The sequence below is a fragment of the Muscardinus avellanarius genome, assembly GCF_963383645.1.
Source record: "Muscardinus avellanarius genome assembly, chromosome: 7".
NCBI classification, from domain to species: Eukaryota; Metazoa; Chordata; class Mammalia; order Rodentia; family Gliridae; genus Muscardinus; species Muscardinus avellanarius.
The window spans coordinates 32,621,104-32,641,492 of record NC_137793.1 but is presented as its reverse complement, the minus strand read 5'-3'; the positions used below and the strand labels follow the sequence as shown (position 1 = coordinate 32,641,492).

At 41.2% G+C, this 20,389-nt stretch overlaps 1 protein-coding gene across 4 annotated transcripts in view; it reads right to left on the bottom strand.

The window, feature by feature from the left end:
- HMGXB3 (HMG-box containing 3) overlaps window positions 1–20,389 on the bottom strand; it is a gene marked incomplete at both ends in the record, with an annotated part of 52,497 nt that overhangs the window by 16,798 nt on the left and 15,310 nt on the right. For 2 of the 4 annotated variants that reach the window (XM_080698283.1, XM_080698286.1), the window contains 7 exons: window positions 745–872; window positions 1,344–1,645; window positions 6,585–6,734; window positions 9,164–9,262; window positions 12,953–13,050; window positions 13,185–13,360; window positions 15,426–15,844. In XM_080698283.1, the coding sequence (XP_080554409.1) occupies window positions 745–872; window positions 1,344–1,645; window positions 6,585–6,734; window positions 9,164–9,262; window positions 12,953–13,050; window positions 13,185–13,360; window positions 15,426–15,844 (1,372 nt within the window). The remainder of the gene's footprint in view (window positions 1–744; window positions 873–1,343; window positions 1,646–6,584; window positions 6,735–9,163; window positions 9,263–12,952; window positions 13,051–13,184; window positions 13,361–15,425; window positions 15,845–20,389) is intronic. The other 2 variants (XM_080698285.1, XM_080698284.1) reach the window with 2 other exon arrangements.

The following is a 20,389-nucleotide window of genomic DNA, read 5'->3' as shown; positions in this document are numbered from 1 at the left end:
CTAGTCACACACTCTACCACTGAGCTACACACCTTTAGCCTTTTAAAATTTATTTAGGTTTGCAGTTCTGGAGATTGAGCCCTGGGGTTCTCTACCATTGAGCTACATATATCCCCAGCCCTTTTTATTTTGAGTCAGGCTCTTGCTAGGTTGCCAAGGCTGGCCTGGAACTTGTGATCCTCTTGCCTTAGCCTCCCAAGTAGCTGGAATTACAGGCATGTACCTGGCTAAGATCTGTTATTTTTTTTTAATTATAATTATTAGCATGATTTGCTGTACAAAACAATAAATTTCTGTGTAACATTTTTATATACATATATAACATACATTACCTGCATCCACTATCAGCTAAGTTATTTTTAGAATAACTTAGTTGTTATCCCAAGGATTCTAATACTAGAAAGGTGTCATATCCTGGGACTGAGACATTGAGGAGGGAGACCTCTCTCCTTCAGAAACCCTTGTCAACAGGTCCAGTGTGTGAAGGACTAGAGCTCTTGCCAAGGGAGTGGTTCTTTTTTTTTTGGTGGTACTGGGGTTCCTGGAAGCCCTTCTACCCTTGGGCTACACTCCCAGACCTATTTTTATTTGGAAACAGGGTCTCTTTTTTATTTGGAACCAATGTGATCCTCCTGTCTCCGCCTCCCAAGGGCGGGGATTACAAGCGTGCGCCACCACGCCTGGCCGGGAGTGTTCTTAATTAAGCCTGCTTGGTGTGCTTGAGAAGAGAAGGTTGGCACCCACCTGTGTAGATGTCCATGAAGCTGTGCAAGGCCAAACAGTGAGGATTCAGACACATTTTCACCTGGGCAGTCACCACTTGTAGCCGGTTAGCTGTCAGCAGCCAACACTCCTGGGGACCGGCCAGGGAGCTGGTACAAAAAAACATCAACAGAAGTCAGAAGTGAAATCAGTCTCTTGATGCAGTTCTTGGGCTCAGTGATCAGTGGCAAAATCCTTAAGACTTCAGTGCAATAGACAAAGAAAGGTGCTGGATTTGGGACTTATGGTTTTCTAGATGGGTTTTCTACTCTGTTGGAATCTTAATTTGTAAAATCACCCCTAAAATTAATGTAATTCTCAATTTTTGTTATATAATTTATCTAATCCCACTTAACTGTCAAACCAAAAATTATGCTGGGGAGTCCAGATACAATCTTAAATCCTAAGTTGGTTTTTATAATAGAAATCATTAATGAAGATTTTACACTAACAATTAGAGTAGTGAAGGAAATCTAAGGAAAGCAGAGGATAACACTTTCACAGGCTATAAAGCCATCTGAAGAAACGGGCAGCATGTCCAGAGGTTTGAAGCAGCTAGGGCAGAATAAAGAGGTGCTTACTTTTGTCCCCCTTTGAATAGTGGGCTGCTGCAGAGAAGGCACTGCGTAGATGGAGACTCATAATAATTCGACCAAGAGGTTTGCTCGATGGTGACTGTCTCCTCACTCACGTTGGACAGGATAAGCCGAGAGCTATTGAGTTCATGAATCAAGGAGAAGACCTCGGCCAGCTCCGACTCATTCTCTGGAATCTGCAGGACTTTGCGCAGCAGCTGCAACGTGGACTGGCGCTGGATCTCCCTCTGGGATGTGCTCAGGGGCTCTGTGGTATTCAGTCCATCTGGAAGTGGTGAGCTCGCCTCCTGGAAACAAGAGTGAATCCGTCACCAAGCAGCCAGGGCAGAATGAGCCAACATCAGGCTGAGATCATGGAAGTTTGCAAGTAGGAGGGGGGTGGGCCCATACCTGAGAGGTGGGAAACCTGGATAGGTTTCTGAACAGCTTGGCTAATAACTCGCTGTGTCACTAAAGACTGCTGCTTCTCTCTCTGGGACTCAATTTTTCTGTCAGTAAAATAATATTATATACATCTCTTGGTAATGGAGCCAATCATTAGCTCCTATTCATCAAGAAGATAACACACAGACCTGGGTTTCAGTTCTGGAGATGCCATTTAAGGGCTATACATGTGGCACCTAAGGCAACTTATTTCACTTTCTTGAGCCTCAATTTCATCTGTGAAATGGAGGATAAAAATAATAGCAATCTTCTAGATCTATTGTATAGAGTAAATGAGATACTGCAAGTAAAGCACTTAGCATAGTACCTGTGATGCAATGAAGACTATAAATAGAAGGTATGATATACAAACAAGCATCTGAGCTGCTTAACATATTTTCCTTGAATTCTTTGTAGCTCCTGAGTACAGGGGAACATTACATACTAGTCAGAGACTTCTAGGAACAAGTTTCTAAGTTACTCATTAAAATCAGGTCCTTCTTGCCAGGTATGGTGGCCCATGTTTATAATCCTAGTACTTGGGAGCTGAGACAGGAGGATCGCAGGTTTGAGGAAGCCTTAGCAAGCAAAGAGACTCTCATAAACATAGTGAGATCTTGTTTCAAAATAAAACAGGGCTGGGGGTATGGTGTGGAAGTAGAATACCCCTGGGTTCAATCCCCAGTACCACAAATTAAATACATAAATAAATCAGGTCATTCTCATGTGTCTCTCTCTTCAATGGAGGCTCCTCTTTGATCCTTTTTGCCAATTTAGCATAAATCACTGCATCCTCCGTGCTTCCCAAGTATATTCCTTTATCATTTCATAGTTGCTAAACCACTGTCCCCTCTTCAGCAAGGATAGGTTCCTACTTACTGAATTCCAAAACAATCATGAGTTTCAGGACACAAAACAGATGCTGATTCCTACTTGAATATATATATATATTTTTTGGTGGTACTGGGGTTCCTGGAAACACTTCTACCTCCGGGCTACACTCCCGGACCTATTTTTTATACTTTTTAAATTTGGAAACAGGGTCTCCTAAGCCAGCGCGCGCGGCTGGCTTCGAACCTGCGCGATCCTCCTGTCTCTGCTTCCCAAGCGTGCGCCACCACACACGGCCGCTACTTGGATACGTTAACATTGCTTTGTAGAAGCTAGTTGCTTACTAATAAGGAGGTTTTTAAATTTTAATTAACTCTGCAGCTGGGCATGGTGGAGCATGCCTATAATCCCAGTACTTGGGAGCTTGAGACAGAAGAATGGCAGGTTCAAGTGCAGACTCAGCAACTTGTTAATTTCTTGTTTCAAAATAAAAAATGAAAAGGGTTGGAGGCATACTTGTAGAATGCCCCTGGATTCAACTGCCAGAACAACAACAATAATGATGATGATAATAAACTTACTTCATCCCTGGAATAATTTTCCTCACTGTAAAGTTTGCGTACTTATCCTTCTCCTCCACTAGACTGTAAGCTCCTTGAGAGAAGGGTTCATGTCCTGTTCAACTCTGAAGTTCTGGCCCATAGTAGGCATTCAATATGTGCTAGCTCAAAGAATGAAAGGATTAATGGCTTCAAAAGAGTTGACTGACACCAGAATAAGTTGCCCTGGAAGACTGTGTTCAAAGGCATGACTCTACTGAACCATTAACTGGAAGAATACATGGCAGGAATACTATCTTTTGACTCCTAACGAGAGATGAAGGATATGGAAAGTCCTGAAGACCATTCCAGCCCAGAGATGTAGTCTTTATTACAGCAGCTGAAGACAAACTGCAAAGAAAAAGTGTAGCCACCAGGGGGCTCCAAAGGGCAACACATAGGAAGGCCTGGGTTCTGACCAAAGTTGTTTTTTTTTTAATTATAATAGAATCCAGGGGCCTTCTACCTCTGGACTATGCTCCCAATACTATTTTATTTTTTATTTTGAAACAGGATCTTGCTACATTGTTTATTCTCACAATTTCTAAAGCTTGCTTTTAACCTGTGATTCTCTTGTTTCAGCTTCCCAAGTACTAGCATTACAGGCATATGCCACCACATCCAGCTCTAAGTTTTTATTTTTTAAAAAACATTTTACATTTTATTTCTCCAAATTCTAGGAGACTGGAGAGTGAAGTCTGATGATGCCCATGCTAGGGTGGGCAGTTATCATTTAACCAAAGACAGGGACATAAATAAGAGTGAGATTTAAAATCAACTGGCAAGAGGTCCCTCAACAATTCCTTCTTCACCTGAAGTTAAGTGATTTCATCATTCTGGATCTAGAGAGCAACATCCATTTCTGTACTGAAAACCACACAAAAGCCAAAAGAAAATGGTAAGAAAGAGAAATGCTTAGAGTACCTAACGACACAGAATTCAATTCTATCTCCTAATTACAGATCCAAACAAATGTATGTGAGCTCCAGAGTTAGGGGGAAATAGATATACCTGCTTAAAATATATTATGGCTTTCTAAAGAGTTAAGAGAGAAGCAGTCAATGCAGGGTATAATCAACGCTCTGAAAAATGAAAGGCAAGTCCAGGCAGAAAGCTCACTTCCAGCAGAGGGCAACCTGGTAGGGCAAGAGAAGGTACGGACCCACTATGCACACAGTTGCAGGGATTTACATGCCCCTTGAATCTGAGCTCTGAGTTTTCTCTAGGGCTGCTGGCTTTCAGAGTAAAATGCCCAACGATAATCCAATCTAGCTTGCTTGCTTTGAGAAGAGGGAAGCCTCCATCCCAGGGTCTCTGCTTTCCTTGCCCCAGTGCTTTTCAAATAAAGTCATCAGTGCCTACACATTTTAGTTCCACTTCCCTTTCTCACAAGGACAATGGAATCAGTCACTTCTCAAGAACAGAAACAGACATGAGACCAGGGGGCAAGATTCATCACTAGAAAAGGCCCTGGCCATATCAAAGAAATCTTTAGGCTTGAAGCAGTTCCTCCCATCTTAGTCCTGGTCCACTTCCAATCCTCATATATATATTTCCCTCCTGAGATAACCTTCTTTTAGGCCTTTTTCTGGCTCATGGACATTCAGTGGGACCCTCTGCCTACAAAACAAACTTTCCAATTTGGCCTTCAAGGCTTTTCATGATGGGGTCCTAACATGTTTTAGGGTCTTAATTTTCCCTCCCCACACACACATGCTCTCTATTTCTGTTCATGCCCATTCTTGAGCATGCCTTCCCCTTTATCTAAATCTTACCCATCTTTTGAGGTCCAGCTCAGACCTAGAGTGGCCACTTTGGATCTTTACCTGCTCTCTGTACCCCTCTCCTCAAGGCAGATCAGTGACAGTTCTCTTCTTACCTGCATTCATATAAAGTGTTGAATCGCTTTTGTTCACTTTAAAAAACTCATGCATGGCCAGGCATGGTGGTCCACACGTGTAATCCCTGTGCTTGGGAGGCTGAGACAGGAGGATCGCACAGGTTCAAAGCCAGCCTCAGCTGCTTAGTGAGGCTCTCAGCAACTTAGTGAGACCCTGTTTCCAAAAAAAAGTATAAAATAGGTCTGGGATTATAGCCCGGAGCTAGAAAAGCCCCTTGATTCCACCCCCAGTACCACAAAAACAAAACAAAACAAAAAACTCATGCATGAAAATTCTGACAACCTTTGGAAATGCCCATTTTTCCTGGTTCTAAAAAAAATTTAAAAAAAAAAGGAGCCCTAAGGAACCAAGTTAAATATATGTTACTAATTTTTTATTCAACTTCAGAAAATAGGTTTATTAAGAACTCTAGAAGTAAGGCTTTGTGATTAGCCAGAAGCTTCCTAAGGAACCTTGTGAGACGTGGCCATCTAATCTACAAAGTCTTTGGCCTGGAATTTACTATTTACTGAAGGAATAACACAAATTACAGGCCCTGTAGCACCAGGCCTCAAAATTAAGCAAACTTTTCTTCCCATCTTTTTCCCCCCAAATGCTTGCTTCCTTCCTTGCTTGATTTATTTTTGGTGCTACTGGGGATGGAACCAGGGGCTTTCTACCTCTGGGCTATACTCCAAGACCTATTTTATATTTTATTTGGAAACAGGATCTCACTAAGTTGCTGAGAGCCTCATTAAGTAGCTAAGGCTGGCTTTGAACCTGTGCGATCCTCCTGTCTCAGCCTCCCAAGTGTGGGGATTACAAGCGTGCACCACCACACTGGAACTCAAATGTTTAATTTAAAGCTATGCTATCATTCTGTTCAGTGAACAAACTCTTGGTTCTCAGACGTCAGTGTACCTGGTTTCTATGGTACTAATGTCTCCCAAATTTCATATAATGGAAACTTAATACCCAAAGTCATTTAGTAATGGAACTGGAGATGAGACCTTTGGAGGTGATCAGGTCATGAGGGCTCAAGCCTTCATGAAAGAATAAATATGAATGGATTAAGGGATTAGAATTATTGCGCAGGAGTGGCTTTATTTAAACTTGAGCTCTCTCTCTGGCTCCTTGCTGTTTCATCATGTGATGCCCTCTGCCATGTTATGATATACCAAGAAAGCCCTCCCAGCACCATGTTCTTGATCTCCAGAACTAGGGAACAAATAAACCTCTGTTCTTTACAAATTACTCAGACTCAGGTATTTTGTGACAGCAATAAAATATAGACAAAGACATTGATCGACCCCTTATCTTGGCAATCTGGATAAGGCCCAGAGGGGAAGGCACTTGTTCTGGTTCAGAACTTACAGCCCAACTCCTGTTCTGATGCTCTAGTTACTAAGAAATCCTTTTATTTCTACTAAAACAGATCCACTACAGAGCCCAACCCAAGACCAGGAGGATATGCATTTGGGAAAGGAACTCACAAGAGCCTTGGTGGTTTTCTCAACTCGATCTTTGGTAAGGTTAAAACCACAGCTGGGACAAATCCGAGGTTTGTGCCGGTTGGTGTAGACATAGCTACAAGAGGGATTCTTGCACTTTCCCCGACCTCTTGATGTAGCCAGTCCCAAGTCCTAAAAAAGTAACATCAACATTCAATTCCATAAAAGTTAGCTTGAACCTAGGCAGATCCCAAAACCAATGACTAGATATCAGAAAAATCAAATAATAAAGTAGCAATTACAAACTAGATTCAGCTTAACTTCCAAAGCATATTGAAGCAAGACCCCTTTTCTGCAGTTTAACCCCTTTTAAGTGTATCACAGCCAGAATAATTTGGTCCTTCCCTATCTGTGAAACAAGTAAGCCGACTCTTAAAGTCTGGAAATTCAAATGCTGTCAAGGTCCAGGCCGTTGGCAGAGGGAAGCAGTCAGCTTGAACTAGAAGTGCTAGAAACTATAGTGAACTGAAGATCTGTTCATGCCCCACCGAAAGACAAGCTGTGACCTCTGGACTTAGGCTCAGGAGGAACGCACAGCTTCAGCATCTAGGCTCCTATTCAAGAGTCCTGGGCAGTTCATACTAGTTGGTAAAACTATTGGCCTCCTGTAGTCAAAGGGAGTTGAGAATATAGAGGGCATGGAGAAGGTAGTAGAGTTCATTAGAAAAAACACCTCAAGGTTTGAGGCCATCTCAGCAACCTAGTGAGACTGCTCCCCCAGCAATGTAGCAAGACCCTGTTTCAAAAATAAAATAAAATAAAAAGGTAAAAGGCCAGTACCTTGGAGGTAGAATGCCCCAGGAATCAATCCCCAGTACCAAAAAATAAAAAAATAAAGTGAAAAGAAAAGCAGGTATGATGACATATGCCTATAATCCCTGTACTTGGGAGGCTCAGGGCTCAGACAGGAAGATAGCAGGTTTGAGGTCAGCTTCAGTGACTTAATGAGAACCTTAACAACTTAGCAATACCCTGTTTAAAGGGAGGGGGGGGGCAGCAGATCTTCATAATCTTAGATCAGGCCCAATTAGGCATCAACCCACCACACTGTGCTGTATTGTTCACTATTGAATCCCTAGCACAAAGCCCAGCAAAGAAACAGGTGTTCAGTGACACCATGGAGGGTGAAATGGTCTCACTATGTTGCCTATGATGACTTCAAAGTCCTGGATGCAAGCAATCCTCCTTCCTGTCTTATCCTCTCAATTAGCTGGAATTACAGGCACATACCATAATATCTGGTTAAGAAATATTTTGTGAATGAATAAAAGACCTTTTCTAAACCTGTCTGACATTATCAAGTGAGAAATTTTTTTTTTTGGTGGTGGTACTGGGGTTCCTGGAAACCCTTCGACCTCCGGGCTATACTCCCAGACCTACTTTATACTTTTTTTTTTTTTGGAAACGGGGTCTCTTAAGCCATCGCGGCTGGCTTTGAACCTGCACGATCCTCCTGTCTCCGCCTCCCAAGCACGAGGATTACAAGTGTGCGCCACCACACCCGGCAAGTGAGAATTTTTAAAGTTAGTTGCTCCTGCAAAATTGCTTCATTTTACTCAAATCAGAGAAACTGCCAAAGGGTATCTGGCTAGCTGTTAAGGATCAACAGACCTAGAGAATGTTAAGAGCAATAAAAGGGTCAAGGATGCCCTAACCAGTGCAGCACTGGGGGATGGTGAAACTGAGGACCTTGCCCAGGGTCATATGGTGTGCCAGCAGGAGAACCAGAACTACTCTGAACTCGGTCTTTAAACTATCTGTTGTCTAGCCTACAACTCAGTGCTGCTTACCTTACAAAAGGATGACCTCAGACTCACATACTCATTTATTCATATATTAATATGTTATATTAAAAATAAAAGAGGAAGGAGAGGAGCACTGTTAAGCCTAAAAGAAGTAAGTTGATTTACCAAAGCACTTCTCAAACTCTTTAAGACGTCAGTGCTAAATATGTCTCTTTTAGGAAGGAAAAAAAAATGCAACATTACTTAATCTTATTTGTGGAAGATATTTTCTAGGCTAAAAAATTCAAAGACTGCTGAATGCTATATCTGGACTGAATTCTCTGACTAAACTCAATAAAAAATATCATGATCTCAACTGGCCTACTTGCTTTATAGATACCTGGAAAAACAAACAAACAACCAGCTACTTTCACCCAGCAGCTATCATTTATATCAGTCATGGGCTCTTCAGCACCAATGAATTATCCCTGACTCTGTGCTCACTCTAGGGTAGCCTCTTCTTCATGCTCCTATGTACTTTCTTTTTTTTGGTGTGTGTGTGTGGGGGGGGGGGGGGTCTGGGGATAGAACCCAGGGGCATTCAACCTCTGAGCTACACCCCCTACCCTATTTTTTATTCTTTATTTTGAAACCGGGTCTCACTGAATTGCAGAGGGCCTAAGTAGCTGAGGCTGTCCACAAACCGCGATCCTCTGGTCTCAGCCTCCCAAATGCTAGGATTACAAGCATGTGCCACCACACCCGGCTTCCTATGTACTTTCAATCACAAAACCCACATATCCTCTAGGCCAACCCACCACCTGACCACACACTTACCAGCGTGACAGTGCAGCTGTACTTATATGGAGGAAACATATCTGGCTTGACCTCTACAACTTTCACCTGAGGCGTCCTGTTGTGTGGGCTGCTTGGTAGCTGTGAATCAAAACAAGTTATTTAGCACTGATCTTAAACCTCAGCAAACTCCTGAGGTCCTGTATTTTTAAACTCAAGGAAATGGGTTTCCAGGGAAGTTATAGACCTATACTCTAAATGAGCCCTCTAAACTGCCAAATGGCAGTTACTGGCCCACCAAAGACTGAGTGTCACGTTCCAGGCCAGGGGTTGCCATATTTCTCCACATAGCAGCTAACACTGTATTAGAAACACCATGAATCAGATTTACAACTGGTATCAGGTGGTAAAAGCATATAATAGTTATACACACAAATATATAACTGAATAATGTTAGCAAAGAAGAAAGTCTGAAAGACTACTCCCTAACATGTTCTGGGGTGAGAAAGATGACAGTTGTTTTCTGCCTTTACCACTATTAAAAACACACATGCACCAGGCATGGTGGTGCACGCTTGTAATCCCTGCGCTTGGGAGGCGGAGACTGGAGGATCGCACAGGTTTGAGGCCAGCTTCGCTGGCTTAAGAGACCATTTCCAAATAAAAATATAAAATAGGTCTGGGAGTGTAGCCCAGAGGTAGAAGGGTTCCATCCCCAGTACCACCAAAAAAAAAAAAAAAAGGAAAGAACACACACAATATATGATATTTACACACACACACACACATATATACACGTAGGTGTTACTTATGTAACTATATTAGCAGGAAAAGATAAAGGCTTTCTAAATTAAAACAATTCTCTAACAGTAAATTTAAGTTGATTTTCAAAATATATGATTTCATGTATCTGTTAGTTAATTCAAGACTAGCAAAACCACATGTGGCTTTTTAATACCCAGTGTTTTGGTCAAAAGGATTACTCAAATCACAGAGTACCATGAAAAGATTCAAGGGTGTGGAATCTCTTGACTAGGTACCTTCCTTCTGTACCACAAGATCATACATTATTATGGTCTGAGTCTGGAATAACCTCCAAAAGAATATGTATGAAGGCTTAGTTTCCAACACAGCAATGATCAAAGGAGGGGCTTATGAAGCTGGGCAAAGTGGCTCACACTCATAATCCCAGCATACGGGAGGCTGAGACAGAAGGATGTTGGTTTGAGGACAGCCTCAGCTACTTAGTGAGGCACTTTACAACTCAGTGTGTCTCTGTTTCAAAATAAATAAGAAGAAAATATAGGGCTGGAGATGTAGCTGGGAGGTAGAATGACCCTGGGTTCCATCCCCAGTACCGCAAAAAAAAAAAAAAGAGGGTCTTAAGTAATTGGATATTGAGGATTTTAGCCTCATCAATACATTAATCTTAGATGAATGGACTGCTGGAAGTGGTAGCAACTGTGTAAGGTGAGACCTAGTTGAAGGGAGAGGAATCTTGGGGACATGCCCTTGGGTACCATATCTTGTCTGCAGACCCTTGCTGTTTATCTGTTCCCTGGCCATCATGAGTGCAGCTCTACTCCACACATGCTTCCCACCATGATGTTCTGCCTCACCATGCCTAGAAATAACAGAGCCAAGTGACCATGACTGAGACTGTGAGCCAAAATAAATCTTTCTTCTTTTTTAAAACTGATTTCCTCAGGTATTTTGCCTCAGCAACAAAATGCTAACTAGCACACACATACATCCAGAGCTACCACCACATGTAGGTAGCAAACAGAACAGTCCTCCAAGTAAACAGTTTTGCAAGGGCAAATTTAGAACTGTCAAACAAAGAACAAGTGGCAAGGGAGATGATAAACCAATTCTCTTATTCCAACCTAGCCCATGACAGTTTTTTTTCTTTTATTCTTTTTCTTTTGTGTGTGTGTGTGGTACTGAGGGTAGAACCCAGGGGCTTTTCTACCTCCGGGCTATACTTCCAGATTTATTTTATACTTTATTTGGAAACGGTCTCACTAAGTTGCTGAGAGCCTCACTAAGTAGCTGAGGCTGGCTTCAAACCTGTGTGATCCTCCTGTCTCGGCCTCCCAAGCATGGGGATTACAAGTGTGTGCCACCCTGCCAGGCCATGACAGCTTTCTCATTAGCATAATCCACTAAAAAATTATTAAGTAAATTTAAGGGCTGAAACCAGCAGCATTTTGCAAATAAAAATAGAAAATACTAAAATGACTGCATATAATATGAGCTTCATTAAATTTTTAATATATAGCATGTTAACTGAGCTGCAGGTGGGACTCCTGATAGTGCTTATCACAACCAAGGCCCTGTCTAAATTCTCAGAACTACAAAAACAAAAAAAGAAAAAGAAAAAAAAAAATCACACACAAATGTGTTTGCTACCGAGGGTCATGGTAAAGTTTAAAAATGTTGATATTAGAATAGTAATAGTAATAGCCAGGAATGGTGGAGCATGCTTGTAATCCCAGCATTTGGGAGGCTGAGACAGGAGAATCCCAGTTGGCAGACAGTCTCAGCTAGTGAGACCCTTTGAAACTCAGTGAAAGCCTGTTTCAAAATAAAGAATAAAAGATCAGGCTGGGGGTATAGCCCAGAAATAGAATACCCCAGGATTCCATCTTCAGTATTGAAAAAAAAAAAAAAGTAATAGTAATAACTATTTTGACCATATATGGATTTTAAAAGCGTAAAAAAAAAAAATCTAAGACTGTGCTTGTTACCATGAAGCTTGTGACACCTAGGAACTCTTTAATACCTACCTTCATTATATTGAATGAAAGATATAGGTCACAAATAATTAGTCATGGAGTAAGAACCATATTTTAGGTAAATTATATTAAAAAGTAAGCACGCATAAATTCAGGAAAAGACCTGAAAGCTGAAAGAGGCTACACCAAATTCTGCCAATAGCAGGTTAGTTCTAGGTGGCAAATCATAAGGGATTTACTTTCTTTGTTCCTTACCTTAATTTTTTACAATAACCATGCATTCCGAGCCTTGCCCCCTGCCCTATATTTTATTCTTTATTTTATTTATTTTTTTTTTTTTTGTGGTACTGGGGTTCCTGGAAGCCCTTCTACCTCCGGGCTACACTCCCAGACCTATTTTTACATTTTTATTTGGAAACAGGGTCTCCTAAGCCAGTGCTCGAGGCTGGCTTCGAACCTGCTCGATCCTCCTGTCTCTGCCTCCCAAGCGTGGGGATTACAAGCGTGCGCCACCACGCCCGGCTCCATGTATTTTTTAAAGAGTAGCTAATGAGCCATGACAACTAAACAATATTAGATCCTAGACTGTCTCGGAAAAATGCTATAGAAAGGCCAAAACTTGTAAAACTGACAAAACTGAGAGGAGATTTAAAAAATACATCAATGCTTTCAGTAAAATAACCCTATTCTTAGAAAATACACAAAGAAACATTAAGGAATACACAAAGAAACAAATACACAAAGAAACATTAAGGCCACGTAACTTACTCTTAGATTACGTGTAATTTATATATACATATGCATATGAACACATAAACACAAATGATAAAGCAAAATGTATTAAACCTATGTTAACTGGTGACTTTAGTAAAGAGAATACTGTTTTTATGTTAGGTATTTTTACCCTAAATTATAAAGTATTTCTAAATAAAAGGTTTGAAACCATGCATTTGCTTTTAAAAAGTTATTACTTAAATCATTCATATTAACCTCCTCCCAGAAGTCTACTAGCTCAAGAGCTCAAGGGCTTTGATGCATTAAACAGAAGGATGGCCAGACCCCTACACAGCTCTTTCTGGGGAATGGGTCTTACCTTCACATCAGCAGTACTAGAAGGCTGTTGGATGGGCTGGCCCAGTTGCTTCAGCGTGCTTGGTTTCAGGCCACAAGTTCTCACAGAAGGAGTCTTATCTGAGAGAAACAGGAGCCAAACTGGTGACTTATATGCATTTGGTCCCCCAAGTTTCTCAACTCCATTCTCCATCCCCACTCCAGCCCCCTTCCCATCAGACAGCCCCTCCTCCCAGGTCTATCTCAGCCCGTACCACTCAGGGGAAAGGACTGCCTGGCCCTGGGAAGTCCCATGCTGCCACCTCGCCCCATGTGAGTTGGAGCCGGCAGAATCGCTCTCATAGGTCGTGCTGCAGCCAGTAATGAGGGCTTGCCCCGTGCTCTGCCTTTAAGCTCTGGAGCTCTGGATCCAGTGGTAAGTAGGTCACCTCTGGGGGGGAAAAAAAAAAAGAACAAGCAGATAATCTGGAAATTCTGGACCAAGGGAAAGAAAACAAAAATGCAATCTCCAAATAGCACTTAATTAGAGGTTAAATTATCAGGCTTTAAACTGAGTTCAAATTCAATCATTATGCAGCTGTGTGGCTCTGAGCAAATAACCTCTCCTATTAATTTCAAGTTTCTGATATCTAAAATTGGAGAGTAAATACCTATACTTCACAGGGTCATTACAAAGACACAAAAATATAAAACAGTGTAGTAAGCCGGGCATGGTGGCACACCCTTGTAATCCCAGCACTTGGGAGGCTGAGACAGGAGGATCACACAGGTTCGAAGCCAGCCTCAGCTACTTAGTGAGGCTCTCAGCAACTTAGTGAGACCCTGTTTCCAAATAAAATATAAAATAGGTCTGAGAGTATAGCCCGGAGGTAGAAAGCCTCTGGGTTCCACCACCAGAACCACAATAAATAAATAAATAAAACAGTGTAGTATTAAACACCATCAGGTATTACAGTTATGACATCCAATTTGCCTCTAATTAGAGCAAGTACTTAAAGTATATCAGCCTTCCACATGAAGGCAGCTTAGAGACCCTGGAGAGTTTTAAGTCCATGTTTTCTTCATCTTTGTAGCACCAAAAAGCAGAAGGCCTGAACCAGAGAAGGCCTAAATAAACAGTTATGAAAGTGATGTGTCCCAAACAAACTGTCTAAAAGTTACAGCTTCATTCTAAAGGATATTAAACCATCTCCAAAGTATATAGCTTAAAAAAAGGATAAGATGTAGAAGTATGTTTATATCTGCACAAATAAAGTAGGAAAAAATACACACACACACACATATTTGTATATGTCTAATACCTCTAGAAGCAAGAGTTGAAAATATTGACTTTCTCTGAAAAACAGATGACTAAATGACAGAACAAGAGAGAGAATTTTTAAAATATATATTTCTTAATCCTTTTGAGTTTGAACCATGTGAATACTAGTACTAGCCACATTTAGAGGCAGATAAATTCCCTGTTGTGGAAGATATCCTGCACACTCTAAGATGCTTAGCATTCCTCTTCATCCTTTTAGATGCTAGCAGCAAACGCCCTCCCCAGCTGTGGCAAACAAAAATATCTCTAAATATTGCCAAAATATCCCATGGGGACAACACTGTTCCCACTTGAGAACAACTGATACAAACAAATAAAGGCCATCAGTTACAAGAACAAACAGCCTCTGGGAAGGGCTACATGTGAATCTAGTTAAGCCTTTAACAAAGAAGGAAAAGGTGAGAAAAAGCCCAAACCTCATTCTACACAATCAGTCCATGAGGATACAATCTTTTAATATCTCAACTCAAGATTTTTTTCAGAAGAAGTGAAATCAAAATGGCATGAAGTACCCAGGCATGGTGGTGCATGTTTGTAATCTCAGTACTTGGGAGACTGAGACAGGAGGAGGAACACAGGTTTGTGGCCAGCCTTAGCTACTGAGGCCCTCTGTAACTCAGTGAGACCTTGTTTCAAAATAAAGAATAAAAAAATATGGCTGGAAGGTGTAGCTTGGAGGTAGAATGCATCTAGGTGCAATCCCCAGTACCACCAAAAAACACCAAAAAACAAAAAACACAAAAAACCATGAAGTAACTATGTCCAAGGTCAAACAGAAGTCAGGAATGCTCAATTACTAGAACTGAGTTCTCTGACCACCAGATAAGGACTGTTTCTACAGGGTACCTTAATAAGGCTTCTTCTTTTCAGATCAAATATCCAGGATTGATAAGCCATAGTTTATAACATTGTTCACAGCCTGTATCATCAAGACAGCTGCTTTAGATGGACAAGAAAAGATATACAAGGAATCTGAGAGAGTATATAGGGAAGAGTAGGGGGAAAAGCAAAGCATTATATGCTTCTAGCCATTGGTCTGTTTATCTCTAAAAGAGGAACTATTAACTAGGCTCTGCTGCCTCTCTCAGAAATGTGGTAAGGACACGGGATCGGCGCACTTCCAAAGCTGCTACTCTAAATATAGTCCCAGTAATATGTAATCACGATGATTTACCCTGTAGGTTTTTTAGAAGCAGGGAACAGAGTGGATGTGCTGGTTCCTTCAGCTGGTGGCGGTATGTCTGGTCCAGGACTGTTATTCTCAGTTGTCCCCAGAAGGACCTCAGGCTGCACACCACTCTTGACCACCGGTGTCTTAGTGATTGCTGTACCACGATTCCCAGGAGCTTCCTTGACCAAAACATGGGCATCGGAGATGACCACTTCCTCCCACTCACTCTCCTCACCCATTTCCTTTGAAGGAGCTACATTTAAGAGCTGGCTTACAGCTTCTGAGTTCTCCAGAGTCAATTTGGAGGCATTTTCCTTAGAGCAATTTTGCTCAGTGGAGATAGGCTGATGATTTCTTTTAACCACAGAACTTCTGGAGGAGACGCCTGAAGCCAATTCCACTTTGACTTTGGTTGGCTTTTCCTAGAAAAAAAAAAAAAAAATTGTATACATAAAGTATTTAAAAAATGACAACAACATATACAAAAATTCTCTCATTTTAGTGTGTGTGTGTATGGGTGTGTGTGTGTGTGTGTTTTACTCGGGATTGAAATCAGGAGCATTCTAACCTTTGAGCTACACCCCAGCCCTATTTTGTTTTTACTTGGAAACAGGGTCTTGCTGAGGTTGACCTCAAAGAACCTAGATCCTCCTGTCTCAGCCTCCCAAGGACTGGAATTACAAGTGTATGTCACCACACCCAGTTCATTTGATCCTCTTAATAATAATGTTTAGGCAACAGACAAAGAAATGGAGGCCAACAGAAAAAAGGATTAACTTAAGGTCTCAAATATAATACTGGCTTGAGTCTAAGTTGTCTTCCTCTTTTCTTTTTCTTTTTCTTTTCTTTTCTTTTCTTTTTTTTTTTTGTGGCACTGAGGATTGAACCCAGAGGCATTTTACCTCTGAGCTAAACCCCTAGCCCGATTTTATTTCTTATTTGGAAACAGGGTCTCACTAAGTTGCAGAGGGCCTCACTAAATTGTCAAGTGTCAAGGCTGGCTTTGAACCTGTAATCTTCCTGTCTCAGCCTCCTAAGTACTGGGATTACAAATGGGCTCCACCATGCCCAGCTAAATCTAAGTCTCCTGACTCCAGAATCCTTTTATTACAGTATTAAATGCCTCAGTTAGGATACACTACTCTCTTCCTAACAAAATTTTTCTTGGATTGTCTCTTTTTCATCAAATAAATGAATGTCAGCAATTTTTTTTTTTTAGTTTGATATTTGATTACTTAAATCCACTCTCCAAATCTACAAAAGGCTGACATAACCGCTATCCTGGGCTTCAAAGCCCTCATCCGTTCACCTTGGTGACACTTTTATGTGATTCAGTTAGTCCCAATACAATCAGTTTCATATCATGTTTCCACTCCCTTGCGGAAAACCTTACCTTTTAGTACCAGAATCTTTCAGATGAGTCTTTAAAATGACTTACACGTATGCCACATACTTTACATTGGGTCAAATTAAGTCATACATATTACTTGTGTGTTAGAAAATATTCAAACACATTAAAAATTGCAAATTCTATCTCAGATAAATCTACTTTTAAGAAAACAAACTGTTTCCATGCCATGGGCTTGATCTTCAATAAGAGCATCATGACTCAAGTTATTTCAATCAAAGGGTATTACGATTTTGAAACAGGGTCTTGCTAAGACGCGAAGGCTGGCCTCAACCTTGTGATCCTCCTGGCTCAGTCTCCCAAGTCCTGTGATTACAGGCACGCTCCACCACACCGCACTCAAATGACCTACTTTTCAAGTCTGTGGTCCTTTAGCTTTTATCCCTCCAGCACTGCTATGGAAATAACAGCATTTGTCCACACACACACATACATTTAAACAACTGTTTTTAAGCCTGCGTAGCGGCATGTTTGAACTTCTCGCACTTCAGAGTCCAAGACAGAAGGATTTCCAGACCAGCCTTCACGACCTGGTGAGACCCCGCTTCAAAATAAAAAATAAAACTAGACTAAGGGAATAGCCCAACGGGAGAAAACCCCTGGATTGGATTCCTAGTAGCACGCACACACACACACACACACACACACACACACACACAGGTCAAGTCAATATCACTGGGATAAGTTTTAGAAAGGTTTGTTTTCTTTTCATGTGCATCATAAAAGATAAGCTAGGAGATATAAAACATAAAAGCTGGATTCTTCTAACCTTGGCTCCACTTCTAATTAGTTACACAATCCAAAGCAAGTTTCATCTGAATCCTCATTTCCCCATTATGAAATAACAAAGGGTTGGGCTATCAATGTGTGTCAAAAGGAGCAAGACAGCTGGACGTGGCGATGCACGCTTGTAATCCCAGCATTTGGGAGGCTTAGACAGGAGGATCCAGTCGGAGGACAGCCTCAGCTACTTTGTGAGACCCTCTGCAACTCAGTGAGTTCCTGTTTCAAAATAAAGAATAAAAAACAGGGCTAGGGGTGTAGCTTATAGGTAGAATGCCCCTGGGTTCAATCCCCAGCACAGAAAAAAAAAAAAAAAAAAGACAGCGCTTCTTCTTTTTTTTTTTTTTTTTGGCGCGGTAGTGGGGGTTGAACCCAAGGTATACCCTATCCTTATTTTTTATACCTCCAAGCTATACCCCCATCTCTATTTTTTTATTCTTTATTTTGAAACAGGGTCTCACTAAATTGCAGAGGGCCTCACTAAGTAGCTGAGGCTGGCCGCGAACCCACGACTCTCCTGTCTCAGTCTCTCAAGTACCAGGATTACAAGAATGGGCCACAAGGCCTGCATAGGGCCTTACTACTTAAGTAGCTGAGGCTGGTCGCAAGCCTGTGATCCTCCCTCCTGTCTTAGCCTCCTAAGTATTGATATTACAAGCATGCACCACTATACCAGCTAATAGAGCATTTTTCCTTTTTTTGTGCTTTTATTTGTGCATGATAGTCTCACATCATAATGAAAATCATACTGACAATGACATACATGCACACGTTCTTGATGCCCCTCGCAACTCCCTCCCTCCCAATACGGAGTACCCAGATTGACGTTGGTACATATTCATATATATACACATAGTCTATATTAGTATTTCTATTAAGTCTTCCTCCACCTCTACCCTTATCTCTCTTCCCTGGCTCCCCTGAGGTTTTTCCTCAGCACCTGGAATCTCTCTTGTATCCTTTACTCTCTGTGATTGGCTAATCTCACTTAAAATAATGTTCTGCAGGTCCTTCCATTTTCTTGCAAATAAAGTAGCATTTTTAAGAAGCCTAATTCTTCACTATGTAGGATCCCCCTGCAAGTTGCAGGAAGTTTAGCATCTGCAGCTAAAGTCATTAAAATTCAGTAATATATTCTAGTTACTGACTACCAAAACCCCTCACATTTCCAAAGCAATTAGACCAGTGTGCTGCTCTTGCTTAAGGACCAACAGCAGATGAGTTGTAAGAGCTCTTCAGTGAAGCATTTTCAGATTCTAACTCAGCTCAAGGATGGAGTAAATATGGGGGAAAATTCTCGGGAAACTTGCACAGAGCTTACTTAGCACATGACAAGGAAAAGTCAGCAGAAAAACAGCTGACTAAACTCATCTCCTGAGATGCAATCTTTGAGGAAAAACACTGCATACCAAATAGGCTATTTCAAACAAAAATCATTTGCAGGAAGGATCAGGTAAGCAATTTGAGCAAAATTCTACCTGATAATCTCACATTTCCTTAAGTCAATTTACCCTTGTGTGTGTGTGTGTGTGTGTGTGTGTGTGTGTGTGTGTGTGTGTGTTACTGGAAATGGATCCAAGGGCTCCATTCTATCTCTGAGCTATACCCAGCCCTATTTTATTCTTTTATTTTGAAACAAGGTCTCACTAAGTTACAGAGCGCTTCACTAAGTTGCAGAAGCTAGCTTCAAACCTGTGATATTCCTGTCTCAGTCTCCCAAGTACTGGGATTACAAGCATGTCCTACTATAGTACCCTTTTTTGAGGTTACTTTCTTTCAAGACTGAAGGTAGATATAATTCTCTGTCCATTCAGAGAGACTTTAATTATCACAATCAGCCCATAGGAATAAAGCCTTGAACTATGAGCCTTGAACTACTAATAAGCATATAATATCTCCTGTCCCATTCAACTCATAAGGAGCTATGCCACACATTTCTTGGGCCAATGTTAGCCAGTTTGACCTTAACAATACAAAAAAAGGTGAGTCATTTCCTGACTGCTTGGACACATTTGGAGCCTGTAGAAACAATATACACTTGCTGCCTCAAACATCAGAACTCAAGAAATCTTAGATGCAACATCTAAGTATCATAGAAATTCCCAAAAAGGGCAGTTCAGGAGAAAAGACACTGGCATAATTAGCTGTATAATTTAGCAAGTCAGTTCTCTTTAATCATTTTTTCCTCAGCTAGAACTAGCTGATAACAAAATCATTTTTATCTCTAAAACTCAAAAGTGTATCGATACTCAAAATACTACCTTTTTTTTCCTTCTCACACTCATGCTCTCACACTGGGAAAAAAAAATACTGATTTATCAAGTCAACAGGGGAGCCAAGTAGTTAAGAAAAAAAGTGCTTTCATGCCATGAGCTTGATCTTCCTAAGGGCACCATGACTCAAGTTATTTCAATTCAAAAGAACACACATATACACAAAATGAAAAGGCCAAAGTAAAAACAGCCTGAAGAGAGAAAAGCCCACCAGAACCACTTCTACCCTTTATGCACAAGCTCAAGAAGTAGAATCATTTCAGAGTGGCTTTTGCACTGATGAAGAGTGGTCAAGGAGAGATTTTTTTTTTTTTTTTTTTTTTTTTTTTGGTGGTACTGCGGTTCCTGGAAACCCTTCTACCTCCAGGCTACACTCCCAGACCTATTTTATACTTTTTATTTGGAAACAGGGTCTCTTAAGCCAGCATGGCTGGCTTCAAACCTGCGCAATCCTCCTGTCTCCACCTCCCAAGCGTGGGGATTACAAGCGTGCACTACCACGA